This window comes from Seriola lalandi, unplaced genomic scaffold (assembly GCF_002814215.2).
Source record: "Seriola lalandi dorsalis isolate HSWRI2012SDOR001 ecotype SW California unplaced genomic scaffold, Sedor1 jcf7180002054883, whole genome shotgun sequence".
Classification (NCBI taxonomy): domain Eukaryota; kingdom Metazoa; phylum Chordata; class Actinopteri; order Carangiformes; family Carangidae; genus Seriola; species Seriola lalandi.
Window position 1 is genome coordinate 3713912 of NW_019525658.1, and position 15969 is coordinate 3729880.

General features: G+C 41.9%; 1 protein-coding gene across 1 annotated transcript in view; it reads left to right on the top strand.

Annotated features, from left to right (window-relative positions):
- The window catches only part of unc5db (unc-5 netrin receptor Db), a 120814-nt gene that overhangs the window by 56281 nt on the left and 48564 nt on the right, over window positions 1-15969 (top strand). The window contains exons 7-10 of the mRNA XM_023397699.2: window positions 3470-3634; window positions 5886-5918; window positions 8000-8185; window positions 11730-12092. Coding sequence (XP_023253467.1) covers window positions 3470-3634; window positions 5886-5918; window positions 8000-8185; window positions 11730-12092 — 747 coding nt within the window. The remainder of the gene's footprint in view (window positions 1-3469; window positions 3635-5885; window positions 5919-7999; window positions 8186-11729; window positions 12093-15969) is intronic.

The window sequence follows — 15969 nt, forward strand, 5'->3', positions numbered from 1 at the left end:
GAAAACTGAGTCAGTACAGACTGTGTGCTGTATAGTCTCACTGGGTGTTTGTGACAATGACATCTGCACCTAATTAGATATCACTTACATGATTTCAGTCTCCTTAATGTATCACCATCAACTGCTATAGTCGGAGTAACAGAAATATAAACAGAATTATAGGAGATCACAATTTAATTTGAAATGTGAATTTTTACCATTTAAAGCAAAACTACATATGTAATTAGAAAACACACACACACACACATTCTTCTCTTTACACCACGTTGTAGCACGTCACAGATTAACAACAGCCAGAAGCACTTCATCACACCTCATGAGGAGACGCGCTTGTTGTTTCCCGCTCGTGGCCCCAGTCGCCTCGCTATCACTCAGGTCGCCAATCGATTATGTGTTTGAATTAACTGACGCACAAGAGTCTTGCTCTGTGTCTGAAATCACATTCATTGCATCCCTGCATAGCAAACACTCACAAATGTATTGTACTTTTGGTAGTCGAGTGAGATTTCTGACAAGTGAATTATCATCCTGTTGCGCTTCTACTGACATTTCCTCTTTTTTGAGCAAGATTTGCTCAAAAGACTTTTCAATGTCCTGATGCTGGTGAACCAAAAGATGAAGTATCTCCTTATGTGTGAAACATGTTGCTAAAGTAGGATGCTCCACATCCCTCATTTTAATGCTTCTGATATTTCCCCTCTAAAACAACACCTAACCAAAAAAATGTCAAATCAAGTTTATTTATAAAGCACATTTAACCAACCAGAGTTGACCAAAGTGCTGTACAATAAAATACGAAGACATAACATGAGATGGTATCAGCGGAAAGGAAACAAAAGCAAGGAGATAACATTTGAGAGGATTTTAACTAACCCATAGGCAGAGACAGACAGGGGACAGTTAAAACACAGAGGATAAAAGTGAAAAATAAAACCTTAGGGATACTCAAAAGCCTGAGTTTAGCCTTAAAAATGTCCACGGAGGGAGAACACTTAATTAACAGTTAATTAAAAAAGCTGTTTCAAAGCTTTGGGGCGACAACAGCGAATGCCCAATCACCCTTTTCCCTTAAGCCTGAAAACACATACAGATACAGATAAGTGAAGAATTTATACTCGATGACTTTAACATATGACATCCTGAAAAAATGTTTCCAGGTTTGAGATCCAGTTAAAGAGCAGTGAAGTCTTTACTTTTCCTGACTCAGTTTGGCTTTAGATGGTAAAAGATCTTGGTGCTCTAGCTAACAGAGATAAAACAGTCAATTATATTTCTCCAATGGGTTCTGCAGACTGACTTGTCCTGTGATGAGACTGAGGGAGACTGCAAGGTTTGAGCCTGAGATAGATAACCGGTAGCTGACAATCATTGAATCTTACAGCTACAGCAACAATCTCTTTGAAAATGTTGCATATGTTCAACTATCTATTGCCAGTTTATGTAACAGGAGGTGAGACCTATAGTTTATTTGCCATTTTTTCATCACAGGAGTTTGTTTTTTCGATTTTTTAAAAAATCCTCTGGTGTGTTATGAAGAAAGAATTGGCTGAACACAAAAAAATCACAATATCTGCTTCGCTGCCAAAATGTCACCAAAACAAATTAATGAGAATCTGGTGACTGGCCAATTTAAGAAAGTAGACATGAAGAACGCAGTGATCAGCGAAAAAAAAAAAACATGGAGCTCGGGTTGTGAATAGTGTCCAAAGGGTATTGAAAGTGATGTGGAGTTTTCCCATCATTACAGTTTGTCAGACTCTATCTATTGTGTACCAGTAGGCAGATGAGCTCATTCAACAGAATCAGAGCAACAAGTCATAGGGGAAGCAATATGCATACACTCAGCGGCAACTGCGATCAAACTCAGAAGCACTCAGCATTCTCTCCACAACATAAACACATCGTTTGCATTTCAAGTAGCTGAGAAGAAACCACAAAAAAAAAAAAAAAAAAAGCTGAGCGTAGGTAGCGCCCGTTGAACATCACAAAGGAAAATTACCTCCTCCGTCGCCCACAAGACTGTATTACTGCTGCCAAAAAATCTTCAGGCGCCATATGGTCTCCCAATATTTGTTAAGCTAAGCATGATGAGCTCTTCCTTGATCAGATGACAGAGCACGGTGGAAGGATCCCAGCTATTAGCATGCACCAAGCTGTCTTGGTTTCATAGCCTTGCATCAAATTCCATTATATAAACAGGCTTCGGGGTTAATGGGGAGAAAATGTCCCTCAAGCTGTACCGGCACATCACCATGTGTATTGTGTGTCATACTGAATATGTGTCCACTAAGGACATATTTTAATGCTGAATGTGAGTAAATATAGCACCAAAATGAAAGTTGAGACAGTGTCTGCAGACATGTGATGGATGATAGTACTCGTCCTTTGTCTGATATTTGGACATCACTATCTTCACTTTAAAGGAACAGTTCAATATTTTGGGGAATGTGCTTTTCTGGTTTCTTTACGCTTCTTTAAAGTTACAAAATTTAACTTTTACACATTAAAACGTCTAAAAAATGACGAGACCTAAGTTATGTGTTTTTTTGAGTTGTATACATTATCCTAAATGTTTGCATCTATTCTCAAACCACAGAAATTTTAATCATGGTAATCGTCCGCTTCATCATCCCCTATGCACATGTTTCCATGTTGTAGTTGCCAACCACAAGATCAAAATTGAATTTTTATCCAATTTTAAGCCACATACATGGTCGTTTACAACTATATGTTTTAACCACATGAAGGATTTTATTCATCGGTCGTCTGGATATTAAGTTGAATATCCAATATATTAAGAAATAAGCCAGGCTAATGTTAGGCAGCTCAGCTCTCAGATGTCCTGCGTTTGCCAAAGTGCGTTGGTGAATCACTGATTTTTAAAGTGAAACTGCTTTATGGGTATTTATACTGGTTTTAATCCCCTGGTCTGTTTGTTCTGGTGAGGAGGACACCTCTGTGGAAAATTTGTCTCCTGGTGAAGGAATCCAAACAAGGAAAAGCAGATGGCAATGGTGGTGAACACAACAACTCCCATGATCCCACGCTACTTCACAGCGTCTTTTGTTATTGTTTTGATTGAGAGACCACTTAGGTAAAAAGACCAAAGTCATTGGGAAACAACTCGCCTGCCTGTGAACAAAGTTAAAAAATATGTCCACCAAGTTACCATTTTAAACCCTTATAGAAAAGTGTAAATTTATGAATTTTGGGGAATTTAGCCTGTTACTTGTTTCCCTCTGCCTCCAGTCTTGGCCTGCTAAGCTAAGCTAATCATGTCCAGAATCCAGCATGAGGATGACACAATACATTTTCACAAAAGAAAAAAGAAAAACAAAACCGCAAATAGAATATATCTTCAGATGTTGAACTCTCTCTCTCTCTCTGAATTTATACACGTGCAGTCTGTCTGTAAATCTCAACAGCTAGTCTCTGTTAATCCACACGTGTGTGTATCCTCATGTTGCAGTTGACGGAGGCTGGGACGAGTGGAGCGAATGGACCGTATGCAGCAGCCAGTGCGAGAGGCAGCGGAGTCGGGAATGCAACTCCCCGGCACCAAGACACCGAGGCAAGATGTGCGAAGGGAACAGCGAGGCCACTGAGAACTGCACAGATGGACTGTGTACCCAGAGTAAGGCCTCTCTCCCTGCTGGGCGTCATCATCATTCTCATCATTTTCCTATCATTCTCATCATCATACTGTGTATACATACACTCACGGTAAACTATCACAAGCATGTTTGAACAGGAAGTGTGTGTTGGAAAGAAATCACGCTGTGGATTGACACAGATGCCCAGTGCATGATAATGTCAGCACTCTTTCTCCTGTGTGCTGCTCACTTGACATATTGTGTGTCGTACTGAATCTGTCACAGGGTAAGAAGTGCAGACATTCACTCTTGAATGATGCTTGAGGTGTCATTGCACTGTTTGGGTCATGCACATGCAATGACTTCAAAATCTGAATGTTTTACTTACTGGTGTGACACGAGTATGAATAATGACTGCAGCGTAGGGCTGAATGGTGATTTTTTTATAAAAAGAATTGTGATTTGAAGGGTTTTCAAATCACAAGAGATGCATCTCATTTTTTTTTTTGTACAAATACACAAACTTGAATTTCTCATGCAGATTTATTTTACAGGTTTACACAGGTTGATTTACAGCATTTCTTTATTATAATAATTTGTTGACATCTCTTTCCTAGCTCAAAAGTTTAGTGACCCTTATATGAGCCCATATACAAGTTAAGCAGCTGTTATGAATATATATAACACCACTCTTTAATGTAAAGATTTTTATCAATATAAAGGTAGCCAAGTAACATTGTTTATTTTGTTTGGCTTGAAATGGGAAACATCTGCACCACAGCAACTACATTGTTATATTGGTTTTTTCCTTCCTGTAGAAGTTTGTGATTTGTCATTTATTTATTATTTATTAAGGTTGGTACGGAAGCGTATTGCTGCCACGCCAGAAAAAGAAAAAGGGATCAGTATCATGTTATAACATGAAAAATGTATTGTTATATCAAGATGTTTTTCACGTTATACCAATATGTTTTCATGTTATTGCGACATACAAACTCATCACGATATAACAAGAACTTTTATTATTGAATATTATTCCTAATAAAAGTTCTACACATACTATAAACTAAGTGCTGCATTATAACCAACAGGAGGCTGTTGATGTGTGACAGGATTTTTGTGACACTATGGTGCATAAGAAGGAAGTTATTGAACAGTTTTGTAGTATCTGTTTTCGGGGGTTGCACTTTGCAGACGGTCCCTGCACACTGGACTCACAGTTGGCTGCACGCGCAGAACAGTGTCATTTCTACAGCTCGTTTTGATGAAAACTAGCTTGTAGCTTGTTGTCTACCTCACTATGGTAGGAGAGAGGTGTTGTTTGTGACAATAACCGCAAGATTAGAATGTCATCAAATCCGTTAAGTGAGCCATATTCCTCAATTTATTCTCCCCACACTGTTTCCTCATTCAAATATGAGTTGGAAATGATCATGTTTTAACATGACACTTTTCATCTTATAATAATATGTCGTCAGATATATATATATATATATATATATATATATATATGAATAGAACATTTTTTTCATATCTATCTCTCTCTCTATATATATATATTTATATATATATATATATATATATATATATATATATATATATATATGAAAAAATGTTCTTACAATATAAATCGAATATTATCATAACAAGAAAAGTCTTTTGATCTGAAATTTGATGAGCTTGTCTTTTCATAGTAATGGGAAAATATCATGTTATAACGTGAAAATATGTATTTATATAATTATAATGCGATATTGATCCCTTCTTCTTTTTCCTGTGTGGCAGCGATACTCCTCTGTAGGTTGGCACAAGTGCACGTTGTTCATTTCAATGTAGACCACCAATACAAGACTGGAGTTCCCTCAAGTTGTTCAGCTCTACTAGAATGTGCTTATGATTATAATGTTCCTGTTGGTTTCCATGATTTACATTTGGAGAAACTCTACATTTTTAAAAGCTATATGTGTGACCTCATACCTCTGGAATAAGTCAGACTTGTCTTTTGGATTTGTGTTAGGAGATGATTAGCCCACTCAGGCATTTCCAAGCAGTTTGAGCAGTTTGCACCTCGCCACCTTTATCTACGGTGATATGGGGCCAGTAATCAGTAATGATGCCTGCCCAGCCATTATCAGATAGTGTATGTCATCTATGAGCACAGTCAGCAGAAGAGCTTCTCTCTGCTCAGGGTTTTGGGTCTGAGACCACACTTGTTAGTCACTTCACATAGGCTCGGACTTTAATCACCACTTTCTCTCCTCTTTGTCTCATTCTATCTCTCTGTCTTTGCAGATCGAAAGCTGCTACATGACGTTAAACCTCAAAGTGAGTCTTCCTCTGTGAATTTCTTTCATCTTCAACTCCCAGTCCCCACCTGCCACTAATATGTTATGCCCTGAATTCAGCGGGCAAGAGAGATGATATATTCAAAGTTTAAAGTTAGCAGAAAAAGGAGTGACAGTCATTTGCATTCACTCTGCACGCACCCTGGAAACAGAAACATCACGAATTACCAACAATTAGTTCACCTTGATCTGATCAACTCCTGCTTTAACCCAGCAAAGTGCTCATTTGCATTCATGTCATAATTCAGTGCCCGACTTTTATGACAACCGTGACATCACAGCTGTGTTTCTACTTTGAGCCAGGAGATATATTGGTTGTGACAAGTGAACATGTGCTATGTTGTGAAGGATTAATGGGTTGTAATCATTGCAAACGAGCTAATTTGACCAATTTACGGTGCTGTCCTCACATTCCGGTGGCGGCTTTCAATCACTCACCGGAGTTAGCCCGGCTAAGTGATTGTCAGGTGCTAGCTTGAGTGCTTTCATCAGCCTGCCACATTAGAGTAAAAGCCGTGCCTACTGTGTTCTAAGCAGCTTTAAGGAAACCTTGCATGATTGAACAGGTAGTGCATTAAACTGATGTCTGTCGAGCGGTCGCCTTGGTAGGAACACTATAAATGAATTTGCCTCGGATCGGTCCAACCGGTGACCACCACCTGCACCGCATGGGCTCCTAATTGCCGTCACTGTGGAGATATCCATCATAGCTATTGGATATAGGCCGGTGGGTCTAAAGGCAGTTAGGCTAATCACCCTCCATGTTAGCAGCTTGAGTGTGATATGTAACAGTTTAGATTAACTGCTGGACATGCTCATTTATTCCTATCTGTGGTGCATAATGTAGCATAGAGAGATAAGACAGATGGTCTGCTCCATCTTACCACTTTCCATCCTTCTCGTTTCATTTTCCACGCTGTAGCCGGTGTAACACATTGTAACTCTTGCATGTATTTGCCCTTGAATGTCTCCATAATAACAGCACTGTCTTCACTGATTTTCTTCCATCTCCTCCTCACTGTGTCGAGGTCTTTATTAATACAACAAACACAAACTCACTCTTTTATGTGGAACACTTTTTCGGCAAAGCTGCCTTTGTCACTGTAGAAAAAGAACTGACCCAGTTGCTTGAGGAATCTCAGCAGAACATATTTACGTACTGTCTCATACACACACTGTCACATACATGGCCTTTATTTAGCCTTGTATCAGAGACATGATATTATTTCTAATTTCTAGTCACTACAAACTGAACTTGAACTCCATGTTTACCTGTGGTCTTGATGAATTCAGGGAAATTTTCATTTCCACAGCACTAACTCCACCAGTACAGCAAAGAATCATGTGGGAAGCTCCACTTTGGCTTTTGTGTTATGGGGCTTTCTGAAACCCTTTATTTCCAATGGTTTGCGCTGCGCCACGGCGGTTTTATGCCGTTTGATGAGTTGAGCTTTGACCGCTGCACCCTGGTACAGCGCTCGGCCGATAGATGCCAATAGAAATGAGGCGTCCTGCCAGGCACAGAAAGTAGGCCTGAAACTGGTCGCTGTGGAAACGGAGCTCCTTCACAAGCTGAAGTTCCCCAAGCTGCTCTCTGTACCTGAGGGCACCCATAGCCTCTTCCCTGCTGCTCCCCTTCTTTTTGTGAAGAAGTGAGGCCAGTCCTAACACTTGCTTCTCAGCACAGGAAAGAAACATCTTTGATGTTATCAATGATAGACTCTGCCTATGTTTGCTCTGTCCCCAGAACAGTGCGCTGACCCGAGCAGCGAGCGCAGCGCAAATCATGTCCGCAAGCTCAACTCAATAAATGAAGCTCAATCAAGCTTCCCTCTCTTTCTTTCACTTCAAGTCTATGAGCCTTCCCTTTATAGGTAGGCTTTTAATGTGAGAAAATGTGAGGAAGTATATCTTTGTTTTGTTTGTTCTTTTTTAGCAACTGACCTTTATTTGTTTACGTCAGCTCCAGCCATCATTTGAGACCCGAGCATTATTTCAATACCAGCTTTTATATGAGATTTTCCAGTAACTCTCCTTTTCCATGTGTCTTGTGTGTTGCAGGTATGGACGGCTCCAACGACATAGCTCTGTACTCGGGTCTTGGAGCCGGCATCATCGCCGTGGCGATCCTCGTAGTGGCCGTCATGCTGTACAGGAAGAACCACAGCGAGTACGGAGTGGACGTCATTGACTCCTCTGCGCTCACTGGGGGTTTCCAGTCTTTCAACTTCAAGACCACCAGACAAGGTAAGAACGAGTGCCATCAACTCCACACTGACACGTGCCGACATCCACGAGGCCAAAAGCCGGCATCATCAAAGACCTCTGCGACAGCGCCGGCCCGGTGATTGATGGGATTTGTTTACATGGAGCAGCGTGCCGTGCAGCCTCCCTATTTGCCTGGGATTTATACCTCCATAATCAGTGAAAGGATCTGTCCTTCTATTTTGACATACCTGCCCCTCTGTTATTGTGAAGAAGGAGATAATCAATCTCTGATAGACACCGGTGCCGCGCCGTCCCCTCCCCGCGGACCACACATTTGACTGTCAGGCAACCAATCTCCTCCATCAGATTACACTGGCCTAAGCCTCTGATGGATAAATGTGAGGGGTATGGAACAGTGAACATCAATTCAATTTTTGTTGTGCAGAGCAATAACTTCTGTTGGTTATGTGACTGTGGCTGTCCCGGCCAGCCTCGCTACAGGCATTCATATTACTGTCACTGACACTTCTGGGTTACCGCAAGTGATAGCCATCGCGGCGATGGGTGATCCATCCTCGCCGCCGCGGTGACAACGCCATGAGAAGCCCCACCGGAGCCCACACCGTGCCCTCGGCTCCTCCAAGGCCCTGGGAGGCGCTCGAGCCCCACCCCTCCTCACGTGATTGGAGGGATATGAGGGGAGTGAGGGGCGGTGGGAGGGTGGGGGGATGGGAGGTGGAATGAGCCGGGTCCACATCCAGCAGGTCATCAATCCTATTTAAATAGGCCACGTCTCCCTGCAGCCTGCCTGCTGTGCCCTCCACCGGCCACAATCACTCCTCTCCATTTTCCTCTCTATCAGCCGGCCGAGGCTCCCCGTGAAATGAACAACACTTCCTCCTCTCTCTTCTCACGGCAGCCCCAGTTTGTTTTGGAGTTGTTGAGGCATTTTATATCAGCCTACTTCTGCTGTGACTGCATTGTTAACATTTTACCGTCCTTTTCATAAACATAGCAGGAAATTAAACGCTTCCTTCCGGGGGGGGGGGGCTTTAAAAGTGTGTGTTTAATTGCAAATCAGTGGCTTTTTCATGCCTAATAATTGCCACAAAGAAAAAAAAAAAAAGTAATGACTTAAAGAAGTTCTTAAATGCTTTCGGATGGCTCTCTGCTGCCGGAGCGGCTGTAAGGCACAGTGCTGAATGAGTCTTTGGACCTGACCCTGTCTCTCTGCATTACTTCTCCTTCTGAGTGATTTTTAATCAGAGGCCCAATTCCAAACCTATCCCTCAAGGTATTCAACCTGAGGTACATTTCATTAACTTCTCTCATCTCACCACTGCCATTCCATTTTCGCCGCGCCATTCTTAAAGATGCACACTCAAGCGATAATCAGATCATTCTCCACTCGACCGGAGTGGAGGAAATTTAGCAGTGATCGAATGTCAGCTGCAGAGGGGTAATGTCCACCGGGCTGCAGCTCCGACCGAGAGCTGGAATATCCGCAGCGTCGCCTCTGGGTGCCCCGTCACTGTGAGACTGCTAAGAAATGAAAAAATACACCTTTTCATTTCTTATGGCGCATATATATTTTTATGGGACATTATCTTAGTAGAAAATTACCTGAAAATGTTATTATGTATCACATCTGCTCACGCCCTGTATCATTCATAATGCAGGTGCAATCATGGAGCGTGGTGACCGAGTGGATACAGTACATGTGCAAGATCACATAAGTCACAGCTCCAATCCCTGCAACAATATTACTATTGAATACAGAATTGAAATCCACATACTCACTGTTGGGGCTGAATTGATAGGTTGAATATCGAGTTTGTTTGATAGACATAAAAAATTAATTGATTAGTCATCGAGGTCATTTATCAAACAAAAACTCATTTCTGGAACCAGCTTCCTGCTTTTCTCTCTTTTGTACACTGTAACTGTAAACTGAATATCTCTGGGTTGGTCAGACAAAATAAGACAGCACTCAAACAGAAGATCTGCATTAAACATTACATCAGTACATCACAAAGAAAGATGAGTAAGAGTTGACAGGAGGACTGAACATGGGATTCAGTGCAGTGAGCTTTGTATGAAGGTACAGAATTATGTGTTTGAAAGTAAGAGTTTAGCAAGTTACTTTTGCATTTAACGCTTTATGATGTTGAAACTCTGTAGCGGAAATAAAAAAACACCCACTTTTCCTGAGTTTTATTTATTCGTTTTAAAAACCGAAAACCATCTCAGTGTAGTTTCACATCTCCTCTCTCAGGCTTCTCTCTGGAGCTGTAGTAACAACAGGTCGATGAGCCAATCAGGAGAGAGGAGGCTCTGAGCCTCTTCTCGTCTGATAATAAGAATAAATTCCTGGTTCTGTTCCAAAGTTAATATCACAAAAATTCAGATGTTAAACAAAAGCAACCGGCAAGTTGAGTTTTTGAAGAACGAGTCAAAACGAACACACCCCAAAATGCTCATCACAAATCATGCCTCCAGTAATTAACGATTTCCCTAAAAATAAACCAACATTAGCCTCCCGCCTTGCACCCCTCGCCAGGCAACAGCTGGGCAGCAAGGACTCAGTGACTTCGCCGTTATCTTGGCATGGCTCATCCAGGGGCACCGCACGTCTGAGTCTGCCAGATCGATGCGGCGCGCTCCTCGCTCCGTTTGGCAGCGTCGTCACATTTAATGGCCACAGATGAAGACCCCCCTCCATGGGCTGTTGGGTCCACACTGGAAGCTGAAGGACTCCCCTCATTTACAGAGCAGTCACCTAGACCCCTCATGGCCCTTCCCCCTGTCCTTCAGGAGGACGACTCGCTGTCCAGAGGAGCTGACTCCAGCAGATGGATTATGGAGATCAAGCTGTGTGTGCGCTTGGTAATTAAATCTAACGCACCAACTGTGGCTCCGAGCCCTGGACCTTCTGTCCAGGTTGCACTCCCTTACCCCTGATGCACTGATCACCTGCCTGGACATGTTGTTTTAATTGATGCCGGAGCATCACTGGTCAGCTGCAGGAAATGGCAGAAGGAGCCCAGAGCTGTGTCTCTTAAACCTGATTTGAACTGGATTAATGTTACCTGGGAACATCCAGGAATTTTAATTAATTCTGAAGATTAAAGGTGATTTTTAATCTCAAATCTGCCATGTCTGCTTTTTGTAAAATAACAACTTTGTTGAATGGAATGTACTCTATTGTGCTGCAGACAGAAATTCCCTGCTAATATTTAATCAATGCAAAAACCGAGTGGCACATTTAATTTCCTCTTTCATCTTCTTCCTGTCATGAAAACTGACTCTTGACACGATTTTCAGCTTTTAAACTTCTTAGAATTTCAACTTTTGCTTTGCTAAATCAAGAAATAACAAAAAAGAGAAAGAAACATAACACAATCTTGACCTTATTTAGTTGTATCTGGGACATCAGTGAATATCATTATCCCATGTGAGTGCTGTTCAGGAAACACAGAGGTTGGGCTTTGATTCATTAATTAAGTTCCCCACATAATGCGAGTCCCGTGTGAGCAGGACTTTCAGATGACTGTGTGGTTGTGCTATCTCTCCATCTCTGTAGGCAACCCACTGCTTCTCAACTCCTCGATGCAGCCTGACTTAACAGTGGGACGGACATACAGTACTCCCCTCTGCTTCCAGGACAGCACAGACAAAGAGCTCTTTGACCCCCTGCCAGACATCAAGGTCAAAGTTCAGAGCTCCTTTATGGTTTCACTAGGTGTGGCGGAGCGCGCGGAGTTCCACGCCAAAGCCCCCGCCGAGACCTTCCCACGGGACCTGAGCCGGGACTACTGCAGCACCATGGACAGACGCAAGAAGGGGCTGCTCACCCTCAACGGGCCCTTGAGCGCCGGCAAGGAGCAGCTGAGGACCACGGGTGTGTTCGGCCACCCTGGAGGGCGACTGGTGGTGCCAAACACCGGTGAGGAAGTAGATAACAGCACACGCTTAGTTTGTTGGAAGAAAAGCACTGCCTCAGTCTTAGTTTCCATAACAAGAGGCTGCAGTTACTTCTGATTATAGTAGCTGTCATAAACCAGCACTTTTTAACATTAGCTGCAGCTTCACCAGAGTCTCACAAGACAACGTCTACATGTTTCTCAACTTCCATGCTGCTTGTTGTTGTTGTTGTAAATTATTTGCTGCAGTTTTTCATAGTTTCTTCTGTCAGCACATGATAAAGGTGGTGCAGTGAAGGTGGCACACGGAGCCAAATCAGTGGCTTTCAAAAAGGGGATGAATAGAAGAAATTATTATTGTTGTTTTCTACCAAAGTGGAAAATTAACTCCCAAAAACGTAAAAGCAGCACAAGAGCATTTAATATAGAAAACAATTATGTTAACAGGACCACATCTGGGTGTACAACACAGGACAGTCATAAAACTGGGAGGAAGATTTATATATTTTTATTTTTTTCATTAAAAATGCTGATTGGACTTGGAATAAAAGGGTTGTGCAGGCACCCTGCGGTACCTCCCAGAGCTCAGAGCCTCAGATTGAGAGAATAAAAGATGAGAAGTGTCTGTCTCTTGCTTTATCTGTTCTTCTGACAGAGAGATTAAGTATTCAGCTTCAACTAACTGTGTTCCAATGTTTTTTAAACATTTTTTAACATTTAACATTGATTAACTCTGAAACTTTCATCTCTCCTAAGAAAATTATGATTCTCAAGCACTTCTTGAAAATACTAACACTAATAAGTAATACATTTAGCAAAGCTCAGGCAGCAGTCTGGGCCCTGTTTTCCATCGCAAAAGCTGAGACAATCATAAAAATCCATCCTGAAGCCTTTTTAAAATTTCTTCACCTAAAGCAGAAGATACTGGAAACTGTAGATGAACAGCCCTCCTACTCACTTGTACAAAGTTGTGAGAATCCAACAACTAAAAGAACCAAAAACTTTTCTTTTTTGTGTCTGCCAGAATCCGAGAGCAACAGCTTGTGTATTTGTAATATACAGCACAGCTTACAGACAGTGTAATTAGGCATGATACTTTAAAGTGTATTCAGCAATCAGCAGGCTCCACCAACATTGAGTGTGCATGGATTCGGTCTTGAGTGTTCCTTTGGGAAATGCTTGTAAAAAAAAAAAAAAATTGAAGAGTAGAAACAGACATAGAAAATGTTCATCAAGATGTTTCAATATGTTTGTACAGTTTGAACATGTTGGTCACTAAGGTAAACTGGCCTCGTCGTCCAGTAAAACCCTGCTACAAACAAACATATCGTTGTCTTACTGACATTAATCTCTGAGGCAGCAGTTTTCTGCAAACTCAGAGAAGCTATTTTAAGGCTAAATACACAGCTTCATGTCAGGGGTCAGTTTCCTGTGGAAGGACGTGTCGTCTGTAGATGAAATATCATAAAGTACGTGAAGAAGGAGAACCAGAGGAGAAAGAGATCAACAGTGAAAAAAAATTGAACATGTTTTATTTTTTTTTAATCTTTTTTTTTATCCTTAAATAAAAAGGAACATAGGCCAGAATATCTTCTCTCCTCTGCTGTAGTACATCTCTGCACAATGTCTGCACACCGTTTGTACAGTGGAGTAGTGAGAACATAGATCAGTACAGTGAGACACACATGCATATGTATTCACTTATTATTGTGTAGACTAACAATAATGCGTTATATAAAAGCAGTCTACCTTGCTGTGCCATCCAGCAGGCGTAAACTGTGCACTCGCAGCCCCTTGTCTCCCAGCGTGCGTGGTAAGGGGGTAAATGAGCAGCCCCTCCTCAAGTGGTACAACCTCGGTGTTACTTGGTCAGCTAATGAGCCAATAACAGCTATGGACTCTCCTTCAGGCTCCTGCAGAGCTACCAGATACATGTTGGTGTTATCCAGGGAATGTGTGTGTTCACTGTTCACATTAGTTTGGAAGCAGCAGAAAAAAAGAGAAAGGTGGAACACAGAAGGCTAGAATTAAAAAGGAAAATTAAATACCGGAGGAAGCAGCGCAATGTTCCACAGTAACGGATATATTCAGATATATGAAGTGCTTAGATAATTATTATTAATTAATAATACATTTTATTTCCTGGTTAAATGAAATGTCCCACTCTGCCCCTGTGCAACACACATATACACACTTTAAAGGTAAAGAACTACTAATAAGTATATTTAAAAAATCCCTTAGTTCTGAAAGAAAATACAAGTTTGCTTCTAGTAGATGAGCATTCTTACCCAACCAACCCCGTCTCCACCCCTCCAACAATTCCCCACAATCCTGTGTTGCTGCATTTTAGCACCATTTATTTTGCTGCACAGCGTTCATATACAAGTGAAAGTGTGTGGGCTTAAATAAGTCTGGTGCCAAAATATTTATACAGCCTGACTAAGAAATCAGCCTTTTACTACAATATATGTATCATAGCTAATAGCATATGTTCACCCTCCGTAGTCACCGTATACTGAACGCTGTTGCTGATCCATCAGTGCTGTTGCCGAGGAAGGTAGCTAGTTATTTTTCCACATCCTCGCAGGCTCTCTCAGGCAAACAGGGGTCACACAGCCGTCATGTCCCACCAACACAAATGAAGCGATTGGAGGAGCTCGCATGGGCCGCTCCAGTTGTCTTGAGGTCAACAGTCCGTGTGAACTGTTGCACTTAAAGCCCTCTTCTGTGGTCCTCATGCATGTAGCCGTGGCCCTTCGGCCTGCGTGGAGAGGTGAAGAGAAATCAGCCTCCTGCGGTCAGCTCTCAGGCTGAGGGTGTGAGTGAAGGAGTCGCTGCTGTCAAGTGCAGCACTCGCACAGCCCGTCTGCAGGGACGGCTATTCATTAGACTCAGTAGCCAGCCATACGCAGCCCTTCACTGCAGATTACTGAACCTTTCTCTTCACCTTAGTGGTATTGGACCGAAATAGCAACGTTCCTTACAGTTCACTTTTATAGTGAGTCTTATAAACAATGGATTCACACAGATCATAAAAACATATATTTCTTGATCACCATGTAGCCAGATAGCCTAGCCTTCAAGACAGTGGAGGAGAATGGAATTAGCAGAGGTGTTAACAGAACTAAAAAAAAACATTTTGAACATTGAACATTTTTAATTGGAACTACTTTCTACTGAAGAAAAAGTTTCGAGGTGATTAGTGACACTTAAGCAAACAAATAAAAATGGACAAAATAACAACAAGCACTAGTAGAAAAGAGCTTAATCACCTAGACAACACATATGTCATATTTTGAAAAATCCTGCAGTTAAATAAGGCACAACAGCAAACTACGAAACACCAATGTGACAACACATACAGCATGAATAAATGTGCTGCGCATCGGAAAACCTGCAAAATGCACCCAGTACGAAACAAGTTCCGATGAAGCTGACAGCCTGCACTCAACTTTATGAAGTGCATCTAACTAAAACTAATATAGTCTCATACAATGGTGCCGCAAAGAAGCCTGTGATGACCTGTATGATCATTTTCTAAGGCTGCAGTTTTCGGTGCTGTTGAACTTTACAGTGTACTGACAGTAGATATGCACCGGTCGATCCGCCGCAGATCTGAAAAGGCCGGTTTTAAGCGTGATCGGCCGATCAGTCTCAAATATCTGAGTCTGTGAAGGTCAAATTTACACTCATGCGGCACACACATCGTGCACACACCAGCACAGACACTGCTACACACACACACACACACACACACACACACACCCTGCCTTCGGTCCAATTTGTAGTACCTGTAAGGCCAAAGTAAGCTGTGGAAGAATGACCACAAAAAACATTTGGTACAACAAACTTAATCAAACTCTGTTTCTTTCACCTGTGCACGATGTCTGCCTCGCTGAA